Genomic DNA, 23,079 nt, shown 5'->3' with positions numbered 1-23,079 from the left:
AAAGTCTCTATATAGAGGCAAACGAACCTCCACTCCACCTCAGGAGGAAAATGTTACTACTCACCTACGCAGCCAGACTTAAAAGCCTTCCAGATCATCCCAATCAACCACTACTCTTCAATCCTGAATGGATAACATTTTATAACAATAAGCCCACAGAAAACAGACCCACTGGTGTTAGATTACAAGAGTTGATTCACTGCTGGAACGTACATTTTGAAAACATGCTCGAAGAAACTAAAATACCTGATCCACCCTGGTCCACAAACCTACCATACTGTGACGCATTTCCAACAATGGGGGAAAAAAGTCCCTGGAAAACTGTAACATCAAACAACTGCACGAAGAGCATGCTTATAGCAATGCACAGAGCTGCATAATATATACTGCTGGCTCAAAATCAGATGGTGCTGTAGGTGCTGCAGCAGTTTTTCCCTCCTTATCTGTATCTGTGTCTCTCCCGACTGAATGCAGCAGCTATATTGCAGAACTGTATGCAATCCAGCTAGCTATTGAAAATATCAATATCCATCTCAACACCAGTAGTTTAATGTATACAGACTCCATGAGTGCGCTGTTTGCAATAAGTAATATATTCTGAACTCCACATCCCATAGTAAAAGAAATATGGTCTGGTCTAAATCATTTACGGAACAGCAATCATACTCTAAGCTTTTGTTGGATTCCGCGGCATGGTGGCATCGTAGGTAACGAAACAGCAGACCAGGCAGCCAAACATCCAAGCAGTACTGCACCTCCATCTTACCAAGTATCTTATATAGATTTACTAACACATATCCAACATATCTGTAGAGACCAGTGGTTAAACATTTGGAAGACCCATATAAACAATAAATTGTTTGAAATTAAACGTGAACCACAACTATGGAATTCCAGCTACAGGCAAAACAGGCATGAGGAAGTAATACTGGCAAGACTATGCACAGGACACACACACACACACACACACCTGACCCACCTGTTCCTGCTCATTGGTGATGATCCGCCTATATGCGTTCATTGTTCATCACAACTTACAGTCCGGCATATTCTCTTAGACTGTTCAATTCATTCTCACATCAGAAATCATACTTTCTGCTCTCTTTCGCAAATGCAAGAACCGTTATCACTAACCCACCTGTTGGGAAACAATGCTAATCTGGACAAGCTCTTTGCTTATCTTAAACAAACCAGACTATATGAATATTTCTAAAATCAAATAAATAATTCTCCAGCATCTATCCAAATACCAGAATAGGCACATTTTGGCCTAAGTTGCCCTTGTGCCGATAAACATCTACACCACCAACCAACCAACCAACCAACCAACAACAGTAGGCACCATTCTAAAGAGATGTTTGTTAAAGTAGGTTTCACTATAATTATATGTAATTATTAGGAACCATCTATAATTTTTTCTCTTCTGTATAGTCTTCACTCTTGGAGGTATTTGTCTTTCAGCTATATACTTCTGCATTAAATACTGTTAACATACAGTGCCCACTGATTGAGAGATAGCACTTTGTGTTGAACCTAAACTAAAGAAGAAATCAAAAAAAAAAAAAAAAATGGTGAGTTGGGGGAGTGATGTGTGCTCATATGGAAAGAGTTGAATGATTAGCACATCTGCCAAGAACAAAAATTACTGTTAGGTCAAGTTAGGTCAAGATTTGCTGTGGTTGTTACAACAAAGAAATGCAAAATATATGAATCTCTTAGTGGGCTAGCAAATGAGAATGTTTTGTCTTGGGGTATTTTAACTTTTCAAATATTGATTAGAACTTGGTTAGTAGCTCACTCGGTATAGATCATTTCTGGATTTGCTTGATAATTGCTTTTGTGATAACTGAAAGGAAGCCAGAAGAGAATTTGTTGCAGCTAAAATAATCATGATGCCTTGGGCTGATGAAATCTATCCATTCAGTTATCTTGGAGTTCGGAGACTGGATATGTGGAATAATTCTTGACTGCTCTGACCAGTCAAAGCAGCCGAGGATTATGATTTTCATTAGCTACTAATGGGGTTTTCACAAAGGAACTGGATGAAAGAAATAGCATTTACTTAGACTTAAGTAAAGCTTTTAATACTGTTTTGCTTGAATGAACACTTTATAAATTGTAGCATTGTGACATTAGGGGTAGTTTACTGCAATGGATAAAGAAATGATTGAGTGTAATATCAGTTGGAGAATAGTTTTAAACAGGCATTGCTTATTAATGTTTCTAATATTTATTAAATGATATTGATGCAGGTTTAATATATTTTGCATTTCAAGTTTAATGTGTAAGTTGGTATTATAAAAATGGGTTGGGTGGCTAACAATATTAATCAAGCTGTGCTGTTTCAGCAACATTTAAACTGATCAGATGGACTAAAAATGACAGATATTTATAAATTCAAAGTATTTCATGTGGGTGGTATATCTGCCAATTCTCTGGATTTATGAAAGAGACTATCTTTTTGATTCATTTCTGACATCTTCTCCATCTCATCTTTATAACAAGTAAGTATACAAACAAGTGCCCTGTGGAAAAAGAAATGTAGAAATAGATGTAACTTTACAGTGATAATGATGCTATCATATATGCCAAATGTCCATTAAACAAGGTGTACTGTTTCAACGACACCTGGATAAAAGCCTTGTAATAAAAAAGCATAAAACAGTTGGTACTGTATAAAAAGAAATGCTTAATAATTAAAATAACTAATATTTTAAATATTAGTTAAAATACATTAAGAGTTTAATATCTATATAATATCGGTGTGTAGATACACCATAGACAACTCTTAAGAAACTACAAAGTAGTTTTTGTAGGCATCATTTACTCTTTCTCATACTGTGCTCTGTCTTCACGATGAGTTGCCATGATATTGCACTACCTCGTATAAGTAATGCTTCACTAATAGAGAAGACTATTGTTACTTATTCTCAGTGAGTACCACCACCCAGACATGTTTCAAGGCTATTGGCCTATCATCAGTGGGTGGGCAGGTGATAGGCCAATAGCCTTGAAACATGTCTGGGTGGTGGTACTCACTGAGAATAAGTAACAATAGTCTTCTCTATTAGTGAAGCGTTACTTATACAAGGTAGTGCAATATCATGGCAACTCGTCGTGAAGACAGAGCACAATATGAGAAAGAGTAAATGATGCCTACAAAAACTACTTTGTAGTTTCTTAAGAGTTGTCTATGGTGTATCTACACACCGATATTATATAGATATTAAACTCTTAATGTATTATGCCTTGTGCATTTAGTTATTTTAAATATTGTCATATACACCTTTTGGCATCTCTCATATTGTGTGATTATCTTCACAACTGGGTTGTCATGTCTGCAATACCAGGGTACCTGCCCACCCACTGATGATAGGCCAATAGCCTTGAAACATGTCTGAGTGGTGGTACTCACTGAGAATAAGTAACAATAGTCTTCTCTATTAGTGAAGCGTTACTTATTCGAGGTAGTGCAATATCATGGCAACTCGTCGTGAAGGCAGAGCACAATATGAGAAAGAGCAAATGATGCCTACAAAAACTACTTTGTAGTTTCTTAAGAGTTGTCTATGGTGATCCACACACCGATATTATATAAAAAAGAAATGCAGCAACAGATACAGCATTTCACAATGGTGATGATGATACAATCATATATGCCAATAGCCAAGGTATGCCATTACAGTAGCACCTAGATAAACTATTCAGATGGACTGAAAAATAACAATTGAGATATAACATTTATAAATTGAAAGTATTGCATGTAGGTAGCATACCTGCCAATTCTGGATTTATGACAGCGATTAATCTTTTTGATGCATATTTTACCTCTTTTCCATCTCATCTTTGTAACAAATAAGTATATAAACAAGTGCACTGTGGGAAAAGAAATGCAGAAGTAGATTTGGTGTTTTACAGTGATGATAATGCTGTCATATATGCCAGATTTTTGTCATATATGTCAATAATAAAGATGCTGTTTCAACAGAACCTAGATAAACTACTCAGATGGACTGAAAAATAACAATTGAGATACAATATTTCTAAACTCAAAGTGTTGCAAGTGGTTGGTAGCATACCAGACAGGTTTGGATTAATGACAGAGGCTGTCTTTTTGATGCATTTTTGACCCCTTCTCAATCTTGCCTGTCAAATAAGCATAGAAACAGCATGCACTGTATTGATTAATTTGATTGGATACTATGATGTAGTGACAAAGGAACTGGATGCAAAAAATAATTTTGATGTCATCTGCTTGGATTTCAGGAAATCTTTTTATACTGTTGTACTTTTCTGTACAAATTGAAGCATTGTGGCTTTATCCATTACTGCTATGGATAAAGGTATGGTTGAGTGGGAGAACACAGAGTGTGGTTATCAACAGACTGCTTTTCATGGACTAATGTTATTACTGGAGTCTCACAGGGTTCGGTGCTGGGCCCATTTTTGTTTCTGTATTTATTAATGATATTGATGAATGTATATCAGGCTTTAATATCTAAGTTTGCAGATTATGAAAAGGTTGGTAGGGTAGTTAATGACAGTAATGAAGGTATGCTGCTGCAACAAGATCTAGAAAAAATTAGGCAGCTGGGCTGAGAAATAGCAGTTTAAGTTTAATTTTGACATATGCAAGGTACTGCATATGAGTAGAAGTAATCCCAGAGTAATGTGCCAACTGTGTGGTACTATGTTCATTGTAGTACCACACAGTTGGCACATTACTCTGGGAGGTACTACACTCATTGTAGTGGAAAATGAAAAAGAGCTTGGGTTATTGTGCAGTCAGATATGAAGTTCTCTGAGCAATACAGACAGACAGGCTGCCAGGACAGGTTACGTTGTTTTGTCAATAATATAAAAGAATTTTGCTTGCAGGAATAAAGAGGTATAAGGCAATGATCAGGCCATATCTTGGGTACTGCATACAGGTCTGGGGGCTTCATTTTAGGAATGATGTAGAAAATTTATGTATAAAAAAACATAAATAAATTTTTAAAAACTCATTACTCCGTATCTCACTTGCACATATCGTGTTTGTTGCAACTTGTGCGTGCCGTGTTCTTTGTTATTAATTGCTTATCATTTTTACAGCTTTTAAATTTTACAACAAAAAAAAAAGTCAGTGAACAGAAATATCAATTACTGTAGTTAGTGTGTACATATTACAGTATGTATTAATTAAGCTACGTACGTAAGCGTAAATTTATTTTTATTTTGCTAACTGGAAAATATTCTTCCGATTTTCACTTATGATTTAACTTTGTTAATTAGTAAGGTAAAAAAGTTAAATTTGTGCTTTATATCTAAGTGGGGTCCACTGTAATTTGTTGGGAGATCCTTGGGTTAGGTTCTGGTGCTATTGAACTTGTGCTTGTTTGAGACCATAAAAAAATGTGACTTCGAAGTGTGCAGTTCGTGACTTTTAATTAAAGAGAGCAGAAGGTACACGAAATCTTGATGCTGCAGAAGAAATTGTGCTTAGCAGCGAAGAAGAGGAATAAAATTAAATGAAGTACATTATCTGACATACAAGTATCACAGTTTATAAGGTAAGACGTTTGTTCAGTTATTACTATTTAAGTTACTACTATTATAAAAATAAAGCTAAAATTACTACTATTATAAAAATAAAGTTAAAATATTAAGTTATTACGACTAAAAAAAATAAATTTTCTGTGATAGTTATAAAAAAAAATGGTATATTTTTGTTAGGTTTTGAAACGTAACCCCCTTTTTGTACTGGTTCGTAGTCGCGCATAACACAGTTTTACATTACACAAGATTTTGTAGGAACCAAACTACCGTGTTATATGAGGGTTATCTGTACATATATTTGGCAGTCAACATTTTCTGTAATGAAAATGATCCAATCTAAATACAGGACTCAAATTTCTGATGAACATTTACATAAAATCTTAAGGTTATGTGTAACAAACATTGAAGTAGATATTGAGAAACATAAATAAATTGCAGCCTCAAATGTCTCATTGAACATATGTAAAAAGAAATGTAATTTATATTAATTAATTAACAAAAATGTAATCCGTATTTGTAATAAGAAATGTAATTTTATGACATGGAAGAAGAATAATTTATTCCAAAAATAAAATTTATATATCATGAATTTATTTTGTGTGTCATTGACTAATTGTTATTTGTCTTTCAAGCAATGTATCCATTCTTCACACTTAATTATAGATGGACACAATTTGCTCATCTTTAGGTTAACATTACTGTGTGTGAGTAATTTTTAGTGGCTGACCTGCATTCTATTCTAAAGCTCAGAAAATAAATACATAGAATTGTTTTTAGTAAGATCTGCGAAGAAATGCTAGAAGTGGTTTTTGTTGCAGCCCATTGAAAGTAAAATGTTGGGGACCCCTGATCTAACTTGCTTTATGATGATTTTGAAAATTATGCTAAATCAATGAACTGTTTAGTAAATTTTTTATCCAAAAGGTAAGTAGTATGCACAGATCATTAATTTCTAAGGTTCCAGTGTGCATATAAAAATATAAAAGCAAAAATTTCAGGCGTCTCTAAGGCAAGCCACCTTTGTTAGCATCACATATCAATATTGTTAAGCATAAAAAACCAGTATATTAAATGTTAAATAATAATAAAACACAAAAAATTGAGTACTCATTTTTCTGTAGCAGTAGCAGTCTAGTGAAAAACTTATTTGTCTGCATTATGTCGAAACTGTTAGCAAGAATGGTAACACTAATGGTACAGTCTCATCTATCAGAAGTTACACTTAATTCTGCATAAACAACACACCTCACTTAAAAAAACTACCCAAGTAAAACTTGGTGTATATTAGGAAGGTAGATAAAGGAATAGTTGCTAATCTTGAACTGATGATTAGCACTATAGATATTTTACAGGTGGACTTGTTAGACCCCCCCTTAATTACACTACTGCCAGGTTAAAGAGCATTATTAAATAAAATTCTGTCTCAATAAAGAACCCAGAAGTTATTTATTGTATTTTGATGTAACCCTCAATCCTTAAAGATACAGATGTGAATATATGTATAAACATGTACATATATGAATTGTGCGTAAATCAGGTGCAGCCCTTGGACTAGTTTTAATGTAGTAATGAGGCCTTCTTAAGTGTTGAAGTTGGACAGCACTACATTAAACCCTTAAGACTAATTATGAGGGCTTCAATCCACTCATGTTGAGTCCTTTGGAATGAAATGCAGTTCATAAAACCATGAGTAACTGGGTTACTCATGGTTTTATGAAGGGAAAATCTTTTTTAACTAACCTGGTAAACTATTATGACAGTGTAACCCAGTGATTTAAATGCAGGGAATATGTTGCCTAGTTGCCTGAACTTTAGGATCAGCCCTGGTGACTGTTCAGAATGCGCTGGAGTTATAGGTGGTATTTGTCTTTCAAGGATCCTTGCTTGGACTGTTCCTCTTTCTAATTTTCTTAAATGCTATTGAAAGGATACTGGGCATGATAAGAAAATTTACAGATGATGTAAAGGTTGAGAGAATAGTTAGCGTTGCACATAAAGCAGCATCCCTTCAGGGAAACTTAGATAAGTATCAGGAATGATCATATAAGTTGCCCTGAAGAGGTGCTGTTTGTGAAGTGTAAAATGTAAGGTTTTACATTCGAGAAATAACAACCCAAAAATAATTTGTAGATCTGTGCAGGGCTTGAGGAAAAAAGAGAGATTTTGGTTGCAGTAGAGGCAGACATGAAATTCTCTGTACAGTTTAGACAAGTGGAAAAGCGAACCTATGGTGTCAACAGTGATGCATCAACCATTTGTTTGTATAAGGCAATGCTGAAAGGAATTTTTGATTGTTTGAAGATATTTGAGAGGAGAACAGACTGGCTTGAACTGTGTTGCTCTAGTTTTTTTTTAACATGAAGATATAGTCAGAATAAAGATGTCTCCCTATATCTCAAATAATGTTTGTTGCTATCCGTGCATAATAAATTCACATCAGTAAAAGAATAGTCATAGTACTTCCTTGATACTTGGCACTTCAGTTTGCTTACTTTTTTAATTTCACTTTACTTCCTATTTTATTGTACAGTAAGCTTAGTTTAATACTATTTTATGTCATTGAGTTGGTATTTACTTTGAAATTTGTTTCAGAAAAAGGTTTGGACCATGTAGCAGAAACTATCCTGTCTTATCTTGATGCCAGATCCCTATGTGCAGCAGAATTAGTATGTAAAGAATGGTATAGGGTAATATCAGAAGGAATGTTGTGGAAAAAACTTATTGAACGAAAAGTCAGAACAGATTCATTATGGAAGGGATTAGCTGAGAGAAGAGACTGGTAAGTTTTTATTTTATGAATTTTAACTATTGCAAAGTACTTTGCATATAATCCCCATTGGGATATGACCAGATCCTCATAGTATAGATTATAATTTTCTATCTAGTTGTGGTTTGGCTCCTCAGTGATATTTATTTACTTTCTCACAAATTTTTTTTTTTTTTTTATTATTAGTAGTATTATTATTTTATTTTTTTGTTTGAACTACACAAATGTTAGGTGGCTATAGGTCGAGGTCAATGATTAATTCCTAATGAACTTTTAATTAATTTGATGAAATTTTAAAGATAGTTTATATTTCTATGTACTGATGATGACATGTTTTTGACATTGTGGTCAGATGTTGTGACTTGAGTAGAGAGTTGGAACTCTTGCTTCTAGCTATAATTGTTACCATATTTTCAGGCTAAAGAAAAAACAGAAATTGTTTAAATTATTTACAGTTAAGTTTCTTTTTTTTTGGTAGGATAAAGTACTTATTTAAACCACTTCCTGGGGAACAGCATCCAGATCATGTATTCTACCGTCGACTGTATCCAAGAATAATTCAAGATATAGAGGTTAGTCACTATCTTTTACAACATGAGAAGTAGAGAAGCATTTCTTAACCTTTTCATGACATAACTTACCTGCAATTCATATATATATATATATATATATATATATATATATATATATATATATATATATACACTGGTGTTCAAAGATAGTGCATCACCTAGGAATTCCACATTTCTAACCCTTTTTTGCAATGGTATGTTACATTAATGACTAGCATCACAAATAGAAATATAAACAAAAGATATTTATTAATAGTTAAGACAAAGCTAAGTAATATTTGACATGTGCTCTCAAAATATTCCAAAATGAGCATTTGCAACCTTTATACAACAGTTTTGGTAAACAACAATTATGGCTGAAATGTTATCAGAAGCCCTCAATTTGCTTCAGTTTATCATTTTAAATGGAAAACAAAATGAAAAGTTCACCAGGTGCAAACTAATATTTAGTTGAACCGCCTCTGGCCCGTATGACAGCAGCACACTGTTGAGGCATTGACAAGATCAATTTCTGAAGATAATCAGCTGATAGTTCGTGGTTTCAAACATGAATTATGGCTTCCTGAAGTTCACGAAGTGTCTTTGGTTTCTTTCTGGCAACTGCATATTCCACACAATGCCAACAGTTCTCTATAGGATTCAGGTTGTAATGACAACTGTAATAACAACGCTGATATAAATTTATAATTTGCAATTTTATAATTGTAATTTTGTAAATGTTAGTTGTCGTTACAGTTAAAAAATAACAATTACAGCTGTAATAACAGTTGTAATGGGCCATTCTTCCAACCATTTTTTCACCTGTAACAAATGTAAAAACATTACTGTTGAATTTGTAATGCAGAAATGAAGCTATAGTTAGTTTAGCTTCATTTCTTGTAATGCAGAAATGAAGCTAAAGTAACTATAGAAGTGCCTACTTACAGTTTTTGCCCAATGACAAGGAGCAGAGTCATCCTGAAAGATGCAGTTACTTGGCAGGTTGAAATGTTCTCTAATGGTTGGCAGCAATTTGCCTTCCAATATAGCCAGGTATCCACTGGCATTTACGGAACCTTTTATAAACTGCAGGTGGCCTACTCCACGATATGAAATGCACTTTCATATCATTTGGCTTGTAGGGCATGTCACTGTAGACACAATACAGTCTGGATGGTATTCTTTACCATGTCTATGGCGAATCGTTTGTCTCCGATCAGAGCCATGCAGGTTGAATTTCTTCTCATCTGAGAAAATTACTGACTTCCACTGCTCGAGGGTCCATTTGACATGCTCCTTACATCAAATTAATCAGGCCTTTTTCATTTTTCTGTGTGAGAAGGGTTCTTCTTAGGATGATGACTACAAGTCCGTTTTTGAAGAGGCATCTTCTGACTGTTACTGCACTTGCTGCCACTCCTGTACGTTCTTCCCATTCTCTTTTCAGTTCAGATGAAGAGGCTTTACTGTTTTTAAGGCATAAGCACTTCAAAACGCGGTCCTGTTTTGGCATAGACACTCGTTTGCATCCGGTTCCTTTTTTCCTATCAGCAGAACCAGTATTCTTGAGTTTGAAAAGAAATCTACTCACTGTTGACTGATTACAAGACACTTTATAAGCAATATGATGGGAAGAACATCCTTCCTCATGTAAAGCAACAATAGCACTCTTTTTTTCGTGGCGTAAACTGCACGTAACTCGCCATCCTGACACAAGCAAGGAATGACTGAAACTCTTGCAGAGCGTGCTTAAATGGCTGAAAGTATTAGCTGATGCAATATTATGTCACCACCTACGCTTGTCAATTTTATCTGATGCAATCTGTAAGAAATATTGCCATATACTTACATTATTCGGACGACAATTACAATTTTAAAGGGTGATGCACTTTCTTTGAACAGCAATGTATATTGCAATTTATATATACCCTTGAGGCAAAAACGTATGAGCGTAATTAAAAAAGTTGCCCTATTTGCCAAAAGTAAAAAAAAAAAAGTGAAAGTTTATCTGTTTTTATATACCATGTGTTTGTTTACACCTACCATTTTTTATATATAATATCCATACATTTCTGTAATGTCTTATGGCATGGCACAAGTGTTAATATTCTTTGTTAGTGGATGCTCTTTTCACTCCTTTTTTTTAATTCACTTTTTCATATCATCATCATTCCTAATTTGTAATTTAGATGTGCTGCAAGTAATTGAGCTGTGAGACATCTTTCAGTGTGCCAAAGAGTTGACAGTAAAATATGAGGCTTAGATTGTATGCTGCATGGGTTGAAAACAACTAAAACAGGTAAAAAAAATTCTTACCTGCTTTCCTTGTTTCAGTCTGGTGTGTTGTGGCCTTGCATCATAGGAGAAAGTTATCCTCCATTAACCAAATAAGAACTTTTCTGTGTATAAAAATAAACCCCAGGGAAAATACTCACTGGGAGAGTCTTTTGCAGCGTGAACATCACAAAAGGAATAAAGGCAGGTACTTATGAAATTTGCCCTGGTGCCTCCGTTTCTTCAGCCAGGTGGGCAGGAGCAGCATTGCGTAGCACACGCTTCTTGATGTAGACCGGGGTTCGAGCCCGTGACCACCAAATACGGAGGATGCGGAAGGTCAGGGAATGACCACCGCATATCCCCAGCCCGGATAAAGGGTGAGGGTTGGCATCAGGAAGGGCATCCGGCCGTAAAATTTGCATGCCAAAACAATAAAAACAACGCTGACCCCATATATAATGGGCAAAAGCGAGGGGAAAAAAAACTTATGAAATTTGTCCTCTCTATTCTGCAGCATGCACTAAATTTTTGGGTATTGCTTCACAGTTTTCATAACCTTTTCTTATTTAAATATCTCCTTTATTTTCCTTCTGTGCCATTCACACTAAAAAAGATCTGCTAGGATGGAGTCATAATATACAGCGAGTTCCTCCCCCAAGGGCTGATGATCCTCCTATGTGTGAGTCCCATGGCACAGTTTTATCTGTCAGACACATTTTAATTGTGTCCAGCTTTTAGTGACACTCGTTTTACCGCTTTTAACCATCTGACTGAGCTTATGCACTCAGTCAGATTTTATCTGACAATGACAGTGTGTCAGCTCTTTTTAAGTTTTCACACCTCATTAATTTATATAAATGTATGTAAAATTTAGAATATATATATACTTTTAATATGTATACAGTCTTTAACCATTATATGACTTTTGATAGTGTAACCTTTTTTCAAAAGTTACCAGAATTTATTTATATATTTATTTTTAAATTGTTATTACTCTATCTTGGCACATAATAGCTTTGAAAGTAACACTGAACAATGTGCAACATGTGGATAATATCATTTGATTGAATCAGTGTGTTATACACAGTGGAACTAATGTGCCAATAAAATCATAATCAATCAGTCAACCCCCTCCCCCAATTAAATTTATTTTTAAGCGATTCAATCCTCTGTCAAGGCCTTTTAATTATATCAATAATTACTTCTATGTCTTTTTCTGGTCAGCCTCACTGTAAATGGCTCTTGAATTGGTCCAGGACAGAGATCTGTATCTTAGAATCCTTAGAACCTGTAGCAAGTCCTTTGTCTGTAATGTCAATCAAAATCATGTCTTTTTCAGAAGACAAAGGTGATCACTTTTCCTGCCAAGGAAGCTGCTTTGAACTTCCTGCATAGACAGGAAGTTCAAAGCAGCTTCACACCAGTCTGGTGTGTGGCCTTACATCATAGGAGAAAGTTATCCTCCGTTAACCAAATAAGAACTTTTCTGTGTATAAAAATAAACCACAGGGAAAATACACACTGGGAGAGTTTTTTGCAGCTTGGACATCACAAAAGGAATAAAGGCAGGTACTTATGAAATTTGTCCTCTCTATCCTGCAGCATGCACTAAATTTTTGGGAAATTTTTCAATGATCTCAATATATTTGATTTCCGGCTCAAAAATCACCAGTGGCAACCTGTTGCACATGTTGCGCATTGTACTATCAATAATTTTCCTTGTTCTAATGCTTTCACACCCTTGACTCTGCATCCAGCTATACTTTCATCAACATTGTCATCTCTGTAGAAAGGAAGGCTTCTCCGTCTGCTGCTGCTTATCACAATAGAAACTATGAACACTTTTTTAATAATCCAGATGGTTAATTATTACTTATTTTCTTCACTAATTACAAGCTGTAGCAACAGTTTCACTGTGTATAACATGCTGATCCATTCAAATGATATTATCCACATGTTGCGCATTGTACTATCAATAATTTTCCATGTTCTAATGCTTTCACACCCTTGACTCTGCATCCAGCTATACTTTCATCAACATTGTCATCTCTGTAGATATTTTTCAGACAGTTGTGAACATTCCTCACTATTTCTCTGTCTTTAAAAACTACATCACAGCTCTTTGTTTAGGATGAATATTGCTCTCTGGCTACATTTTGAAAATGGACTATCCTAGCACTAGTCATTGAAATGTTCTAAAATTCTATAGTCTGTGGAAAGAGGAGGGGGATGAGTACTATTTTAAACAAGTTTTCAAGTGTTTTTAACACATTTTTGCCAAGAAAAGAAAACTGTGGGGCAAAACATTTTGAGTGACCTTCATATCATTAAAACAAACGTTAAAAATATTTTCACTAATCGTAAACTGTTTTGAGGCCATTATCACATTTCTTCTTGACCCTCATTCTTTCTTGACTGAAGTAGAGCATGATAACATACTGTACTTCTCACCAAGATATTCAAGTTGTTCAAATATAAATTATAATTCACTGGTATATCAAACTCAAAAAATTTTCCTATTTGGTTATTGTGAATTTAAAAAATTCATTAAGTGTTCCCCCCCCCCCCCAACCAATCCAAAGTAAAATTTTTGCAATGAAACAAAAAAATGGAGTGTTTTTTGTTCCAGACCACTTCTCAGGAAATCCAGTGTTCAGGTATGCACAAACTTCTTTATGGTAATGTGACAGAGCTCAGTCTTGTTGGGAAATTATGTTTCCATCATTGTCATCATGTAATTGGGATATATTATAGGAAATTCTATAATATATTTTAATATGTTATAAAATTTCCAGATATACAGTGCTGACAGTAGCTTCTCCAAAGAAGAAGAAAGGTCTGTAAACTTTGCAACAACTCATTATGCAAAAGACCAGATTCTGCCATGATTACCATTTTGCAGTTATGCTGCTAGCTACTGCAGTGTGCACATTTTCCACTTGTTTGATAAAATTTTGAAGATATCCTATATATCACCTGGAAGTGGTTTCAAGTTTGTGTTATGTGCCTTATTCACACATAACATTTTAGTTTTGTGAAGGAGCTTTGTGGACATCCTGTATTTGAATAGATTCAGAAGATAATAGTAAAAATTATTAAAATAAAAGTAAATATATTTTATTTGTTTCACCAACAAATAAAATATATTCAGACATTGCACTGGTTTTTTTAACTCATGTTAAATAATGCCCTTGCTAACCACTTACATAAACTGTACATGCTAAACTGTAACAATATATATATTGTTACAGTTTGGCCTATGTAACTTTATCCTATGTAACTTTAAAAAGTTACATAGGATAAAAGGTATTCAATTGATGAAATGGTTTCAGTAAATGAAAGATTAATGAGTCAGGTATGACAGATGCACCTACAGGTGCAAAGCAGTATTGAAGGATGCAAGAGTATATATAAGTTTGTTTTAATATATTGAATAAAGTGTGCATAAATGAATGTGAAAGTTACACAAAGTGCCAGTAACTAGAAGGGTGAAGATAGTTGAAAAAAAAGTGTATAGATATTTGAAAGGTGAAAGAATGTTAATATCCTAAAAGTTGTGATGAATTAAGAAAATTATGGGCAAAATTACTAAGCCAATAGAAGGTTGGAGAACTGTAAAGAAAAATTAGTACAGCAAAATACCAATAAAATAAAAATAGAAAGTGATACAGCTGTCATCAGATATGGGGGGAAAATATTTAGGTAAGGCAAAAATGACTGATCTGATATCACTCAGCTGCAACAAATATTGATACATGATCAGGTATTTCATCAGGTGACTACACCTGACCATGTATAATGAACTGCATTTCTATACTTGTCCATAGTAGTAGAAGAAAAGTGAATGGCCAAAAAGCAATGCAAATGAAATTAGCATTTTCTAATACCTGATCATGTATCAATATTTGTTGCAGCTGACATCAGATCAGGCATATTTGCCTTGCCTATATTCAACCATTACCTAAATGTTTCCCTCCCCCATATCTGATGACAGCTGTACCACTTTCTATTTTTATTTTTTATTTTTATTTTATTAGTATTTGGTATTTTGCTGTACTAATTTTTCTTTACAGTTCTCCAACCTTCTATTGGCTTAGTAATTTAGCCCATAATTTTCTTAATTCATCATAACTTTTAGGATATTAACAGTCTTTCACCTTTCACATATATACTACACTTCTTTTTCAACTATCCTCACCCTTCTAGTTACTGACACTTTGTGTAACTTTCACATCCATTTATGTATACTTAATTCATTTGATAATAGAGCTATTAAGTGCTCGATAATTCCTATGTTCTATTATATTATGAAACAAAAGGGATTACCTTTATTTTAGACATAGGAAGCTTCTTTGGGAAGGCGATATAAATTTTACAATACATGTGGGATATCTTCCCCACTGTCAGAACCGTAGTGTTCAGACCTCTCAGTCTCAACATTGAGCGCTCAAGCCTTCTGTCTTCAAACACCGTACCTCTGGCAGCAAGGAAACCATTACGTGGATTGACATAAAATTAAATTTTTAAGGTCTGGACTGATTATTTTCTTTAGTCCTGTAGCTTGACATTAGAGTTAAATTTAAGGGTCTAAAAAGTTTAATGGATATGGGGGGAATTTAAATAAATAACCCCCCCATATCCATTAAACTTTTTAGACCCCTAAATTTAACTCTAATGTCAAGCTACAGGACCGAAGAAAATAATCGGTCCATATTTATTAACCGGTTTAGACCTTAAAAATTTAATTTTATGTCAATCCACGTAATAGTTTCCTTGCTGCCAGAGGTATGGTGTTTGAAGACAGAGAAGGCTTGAGTGCTCAATGTTGAGACCAAGGGGTCCGAACACTATGGTTCCTTACAGTGGGGAAGATGTCCCACATGTTTTGTAAAATTTATATCGCCTTCCCAAAGAATTATTAGCACATTAGACTAGGAGAGTTGGTTGGAAAAGAAGCTTCCTATATCTAAAATAAAGGTAACCCCTGTTGTTTCATCAATATATTAATACAAACTTACATACAGGGTGATTCACTACCAGTGTGACAAACTTGCAGGAGGTGTAGGGAGCACAAAGACGAATCGGAATCACATAGCATTGCAGGGTCCGAAATGCCTTCGCCATGCGGTAGAGGACATTGAACGGGAGGTCGAGTGAACAGCGATCCCGCTGGAAGTCAGCATTTGCGAACCGTTTCTGTTGAAGAAACCAAGTAGCAAAAGTCCTCCAGAGTGGATAATCCGCAGGCTCCAATGATTGGACACGTTGCAGATGGTATGAACTCATTTGGTTTGTTGACAGTATCCTCCATACAGTGGAATGGGAAATACCCAATCGTTGGCCTATCGCTCGAGTACTCGTACTCGGATTGCCTTCTGCAAGATGTAGGACATTCTCCTCATTGTCTGGCGTCCTCGTCGTTCGCTTTCGATTCATGGTACCTCTCGTGAAACAACCAGTCTCACGTAACCTTCTGTGCACACGTGCGAAAATCGTATGATGAGGAGCACGCCTGTTTGGGAAACGTTCCTGGTACAAGCGCAGAGCAGCATGCCCATTACAGTCTGCAGCTCCGTATGTGAGGTGCATGTTGGCCAGTTCAACGTTTGACTCGTCCATCCTACTGCCTTGGGAACCGGTTCGCAAATGCTGACTTCCAGTGGGATCGCTGTTCACGCGACCTCCCGTTCAATGTCCTCTACCGCATGATGAAGGCATTTCGGACCATGCAATGCTATGTGATTCCGATTCGTCTTTGTGCCCCCTACACCTCCTACAAGTTTGTCGCACTGGTAGTGAATCACCCTGTATACTCTTGCATTCACTGAAACCATTAGATATAGCTTTTACTATGTCACGATATACAATGGTGATCCAATTTTGGTATGCTTCATGTGGAATGTTGTATTTTGAAGCAAGTTTGTTAGCAAAATGTATAAATTTAAATATACTACTTAGTTGATATTATTGAGGTTAGCTATATTTATAGGTCTGTATTTAAAACCTTTGCTCATAGCAGTTTTTAGGTCATGGTTCTTAATGATGTTAAGATTGCCTGTAATAAAATGCCCATGATATTGATCAATATATGGGGCATAAATAGGGTTATTGCGGTAGAATGGGAGATCAGTGGGTAGAATATTTCCTATGTTAGTAGCTAGTTGTTTATAGTTATAAATTTTTAAGCCTAATGGAGGATCGTAATTGTAAGATTGATGTACCGTATTTCCCCATGTATAAGATGCACCCTTTTTCGAAAAATTTGGGCTCTAAAAACTGGGTGCATCTTATACTGTGGTTGTATATTTGATTTTTTTACTTGCATTTCCCGCTTTTTCACGCTTGTTGTCTTTGCGCTCATTGTTTCTCACTTGTTACTGGTATATTAGGTTACGTTTAGCCACGTTCTGCCCAGAAATGGCTCAGAAAAGTTTTTCGTACAGTGCTGAATTCAAGTTAAAAGTGATCCAGTTGCAAACGTGAATGGAAATCGTGCTGCTGAACATAATTTTGGTCCTCCTCCAACTGAGAAAACAATCCGAAACTGGCTACGGGAAGAAGAAATCCTACTGAAAACGCTACGGCAGAAGAAAGCCATGAGAGCAAAATCAGCAAAGTCAGCAAAATAGCCTGATTTAGAGAGGGAATTGAAGATATGGATTGAAGAGCAAAGGGCAATTGGAATTCCTGTGTCCACAAAGATGGTTCAGCATGAAGCAAGAAGGATTGCTGATGAAAAAGAAGTTACTGATTTCAAAGGAGGACACAATTGCTGCTTCAGGTTCATGAAACGGAATGGACTAAGCATGCATACACGCACCAGACTTGCCCAAAAGATGCCTGAAAGCTCTGAGCAGAAGGTCCTTGAATTTCATCGTTTTGTCATTCAATGTCGGAAGAGACATCAGTTTGAGTTGGGACAGATTGCAAATATGGACGAAGTCCTCCTTCGATTTGATGTCCCGAGTAACAGAACTGTTGATAAGAAGGGGGTGAAAACTGTAACTGTGAAGACAAGTGGACGTGAAAAGAGCCATTATACAGTTGTTCTAGCTTATGCCGACGGAACCAAGTTGCCTCCTATGCTGATTTTCAAACGCAAAACAATGCCAAAAGAAGACATTCCTCGAGGAACGATTTGTCCACGTTCATGACAAGGGTTGGATGGATCAGGATGGGATGAAGATCTGGTTTGAGAAAGTTTGGAGCAGGAGACCAGGTGGGCTCTTACGCAAACCTGCCCTATTGGTGCTTGATCAGTTCATGACAAGGGTTGGATGGATCAGGATGGGATGAAGATCTGGTTTGAGAAAGTTTGGAGCAGGAGACCAAGTGGGCTCTTATGCAAACCTGCCCTATTGGTGATTGATCAGTTCATGACAATGGTTGGATGGATCAGGATGGGATGAAGATCTGGTTTGAGAAAGTTTGGAGCAGGAGACCAGGTGGGCTCTTACGCAAACCTGCCCTATTGGTGCTTGATCAGTTCAGGGCACACATAACAAAAAACACAAAGAAGATTGCTGCAGAGCAAAAAACAAAACTTGCCGTCATACCTGGAGGCTCAACATCCCAGTTCCAACCACTTGATATCAGCATTAACAAACCCTTCAAAGCTGCCATGAGAGATGAATGGAACCAATGGATGAAGTCTTATGGGGACAATTTGACACTAGCAGGAAGAGTGAAGAAACCAACTATAGGAGAAGTTTGTACCTGGGTGAAAAGATCCTGGGATAATATCAAGATTGAGATCGTTGTCAAGTCATTTAAGAAGTGTGGCATTTCAAATGCCATAGATGGAACTGAGGACAAGGCAATATATGAAGACAGTGATTCGTCATCAGACACAGATGAGGACAAGCTAATGGATGGGAGTTTTGACAGTGATGAGGAGTTGTATGAATTTTATGATGAATAAAACTTGAGTTCAATAACTTTATGTAATACATTTTTTTTCAAATTTCGGACCCCAAAATTAAGGTGCGTCTTATACATGGGGAAATACGGTACATTATAGTAATTGTTTTTAAACAGCATTGATAGAATAGGAAAATATGTGACTATAAATTGTTAAAAAAAAAATAAAGGTTTGAAACAAATAAATATGAATTGTGTTTATACATTTTTTATTGTTAGCCATTGCTAATGAAATAAAGATATGTCCAATTTCTTGTGCAATTTCACTTTCCTCAGTGATGACCTATGATCATAATACAGAAAGGAAAGCTGTAGTCTTGTAAAAAAACCTTTGAGGAAAAGAAATTATTATAGATAAAAACAAAAGGTGAATACTATTTAATTGACAATTTGCTTGTTCTTGTTGAGCTACATGTTTAAACCACAAGGTTGAAGAGTGTAAGCACTAGTTTGCCAGAATGTGTTGTACATTTAATGTGCTCAGCTATTGGTGAAGGATTGTAGATAAATATTAACCAATATTAATCAGTAAATCTGTTTAACTTATTTATTTTATATACTTAATCAGATGAAGTAATGACAGTGATGAGGAGTTGTATGAATTTTATGATGAATAAAACTTGAGTTCAATAACTTTATGTAATACATTGTTTTTTTTTCTTTTTTTCAAATTTCGGACCCCAAAATTAAGGTGCGTCTTATACATGGGGAAATACGGTATATCAAATTTGTATAGGCCGTTGGAAGGTAATAGGTTATTATGCTTATTGAGTAGGGAGGACCAGGGTATATTGTCGAATGATTTTTGTGTAAATTTAACATTGCAAAATTCAGTAGTGGGTAGTAAAATTGCCAATTCTATAAAGACCAATGTCTTGTATGATGTGTTTTAGTTGGATATTGTTGAATCTGAATTTATGACAGAATGAAACTAAAGCTTTAAGGGTTGATTTTTTGATGTTAAGAAGGAAATGGTTTATTATGGGTAAATTAAGCGTAGTATGGTCCCAAGAACTGAGTAAATTATTAAAATCAAACTTTATATTTTTGTATGGATTATGCTTTTTATTACCACATGAGTGTCTGTGTTTTATAGCTAGCATGATATGACTAAGTTTAAATAATTTGTACATACAGTATTTGGTGTTTAAAAAATTATTGCTAAATAAAACCTTATTGTAGAATATGTTGTTCAATCTATGTGGATACACATAAATGTTTTTGTAGTACTTGTGTGTGGGGGGGGGGTTTATCTTCAATGATAGCTAAGATTTTTATGACAACATTAGTGAAGTTGTGGTGGTGGAAGTGTATTAGTTCTAAATCAGTGTTGTCATTTTTTCCAGTGGTAAGATTTTTACTTTTTGATCTATGTCCATTAATTCTTATATTTAGGGAGTTTGATGTTTGTCCTACATAATTGATATTGCAAATTTTACAGATAAGTAGAAAAATGACATTTGTATTTTTGCAAAAGGGTATGGAATCTGTGTTATGGTTGATTTCAGGGTTACCCATAGCAGGACATGTAAGACAGCGTTTGTTGTGGCATTTGGAAAAAGACAAGGTCTGATTTAGAATATGTTCATTGATTTCAGGTTTAAAACTAACAGAATTTAGGTCAGGACCTTTTAGTCCTGACCTAAATTCTGTTAGTTATTTTTTATACCAAACATGAATAGCAAACCATATATGAAAACGGTGAGTCAACACTGCATCACCTCTAGCGCTTCTAGAAAACGTGTTGCATTCTATCCTTCTCCTGGGGATGGTTCTCCTGTGAAAGATGTAACATGCCATCCCCAGGAGAAGGATAGAACGCAACACATTTTCTAGAAGTACTAGAGGTGATGCAGTGTTGACTCACCGTTTTCATATATGGTTTGCTATTCGTGTTTGGTATAAAAAATAAATTTCATATAGCAAGATGTGTAAAAAATCAAATCCATTAAGAAGTATTAAGTAGGTGTAGTTTAAAGAATAGTTTTGTACAAAGCAGCAGAAGGCTAAAACTTAAATGAATATAAATGCATATTAAAGTAACCTCTTAAAAATATTTTTAAAAAGTTACATATGATGAAAAGGTTTCAATGAAAAAAAAAGAAAAAGGTTAATAAATCAGGTATGCACCTAAACACCTAAGATGCACTTAAAAGCACAAAGCATCATTAAAGGATGCAAGAGTATATATAAGTTTGTATTAATATATTGAATAAAGTATGCATAAATGGATGTGGAAGTTACACAAAGAGCCAGTAACTAGAAGGGTGTAAAAATATGTATATAACCGATATTAAGTATAAAATTAAAAATTAAAATTAAAACATATGCCAGTAGTATGGCAAAACTGTTGAGAGAAAATTTAAACATAATAATTAAATTAACATAAAGGGTAAAACAACAGGGAGAGGAAGGCAAAAGTAACAAGAATAAAATTGTAGCCGAAAGTCTCCGAATAATTTAGAAATTCAATTAAAAATAATTCCATGTAAAATTTGAAATTAAATTCAATTATATAGAATTTAGCGGCCTTCTTCCCGTAAGGTGCCAGTTCCAAAATACTTGAAATATCACCATTAGAGACTAAACAAACTATGAAAATAAAACAAAGTAACAAAAATAATAGACTGACTATTATGCCCCATATCGACAGAGGACCACAAGGCCAGTAGTGGTCATGGAATCGCTGCATTCAATTTTAGTTTTATACTCAATATCGGTTATGCATTGGGCATCATGTGGAGGATTGTGTGTTTTGCTGCCTCTAATGATAGCTTTATATTTATTTTCTTATTTACTTTATTTTCATAATTTTCCTGTCATTATTCAAATATATATATATTTTTTTTTTTTTTTTTTTTATTTTGATTGCTTAGATTACTTAAATTTTTCTGGTATCTATTTTCTATAGGGTATTAAGGTGTATAATGAACACGAGATTTAGTTAGCGTTTTTATTCTAACCTATTCCTGGGGGTCTGTAATGGTATTAGATTATATAATATATAATGAATTTAGTTTTAATTATAATTATTTTAACATTAATTAATCATCATACAATACTAACTAACTAACATTCCCTCACCTGGTCATCTACCCGCTACTTCATCGGGGGCTTTGAGCGGATCGATAGCCAGTTTTAAAGGAATGTCTCATAATTACCCGTTTCTGTTATCTCCTTACCAGTTTTGCCTTAGCAGTGAGATTATTTTGCTCTTTAAGTCCAAAGGGATAGCAATACCAACTCATGTAAATAACAAACCAACTCATGTAAATAACAAAAAACAATGCTTGTAAATAACAAAAAACAACTATTGTAAATAACAAACAACCAAAACATGTAAGAATTTAATTTTCACCACGGAGTCAATTAAAAACCAGAAATAAAAAACCCCCCGGACTCAGCCCCACCCCGGCTGACATAGGAATCAGCCCACTCATCGGATGACTTGCAAAAACATCACCCTACAACAATAGGCGTGGCTGCGCACTCAAAAACCAAACCAGTGATAAAACAAACAATGAGTAGGGCAAACCCCTCATTTACCGAAAGACCACCACCGGACAGATAAGTATAACTCCACTCGCTTATTCCGATAATTACCCATTGGGCTTTGTTTCCCCTCTACCAGTTTACCGAATCCGATGTTAAGATAAAAATACTTTCAAAAATTAAAATTAAACTAAAAGACAAATTGAAATAAAAATATCCATATTCAATTAATTAAATAGATTTAAAGAGCAAAATAATCTCACTGCTAAGGCAAAACTGGTAAGGAGATAACAGAAACGGGTAATTATGAGACATTTCTTTAAAACTGGCTATCGATCCGCTCAAAGCCCCCGATGAAGTAGCGGGTAGATGACCAGGTGAGGGAATGTTAGTTAGTTAGTATTGTATGATGATTAATTAATGTTAAAATAATTATAATTAAAACTAAATTCATTATATATTATATAATCTAATACCATTACAGACCCCCAGGAATAGGTTAGAATAAAAACGCTAACTAAATCTCGTGTTCAT

General features: G+C 34.9%; 1 protein-coding gene across 1 annotated transcript in view; it reads left to right on the top strand.

The window, feature by feature from the left end:
- The window catches only part of LOC150089636 (beta-TrCP-like), a gene marked incomplete at its 5' end in the record, with an annotated part of 177,020 nt that overhangs the window by 10,658 nt on the left and 143,283 nt on the right, over positions 1–23,079 (top strand). Inside the window, 2 exons of the mRNA XM_090368702.1 lie at positions 8,131–8,317; positions 8,784–8,877. Coding sequence (XP_090224828.1) covers positions 8,131–8,317; positions 8,784–8,877 — 281 coding nt within the window. The remainder of the gene's footprint in view (positions 1–8,130; positions 8,318–8,783; positions 8,878–23,079) is intronic.

Source organism: Mastigoproctus giganteus, chromosome 2, assembly GCF_048544385.1.
Source record: "Mastigoproctus giganteus isolate SK-2022 chromosome 2, ASM4854438v1, whole genome shotgun sequence".
Classification (NCBI taxonomy): Eukaryota; Metazoa; Arthropoda; class Arachnida; order Uropygi; family Thelyphonidae; genus Mastigoproctus; species Mastigoproctus giganteus.
Note: the sequence above shows the minus strand (reverse complement) of the source record. Positions and strands in the feature narration are given on the sequence as shown.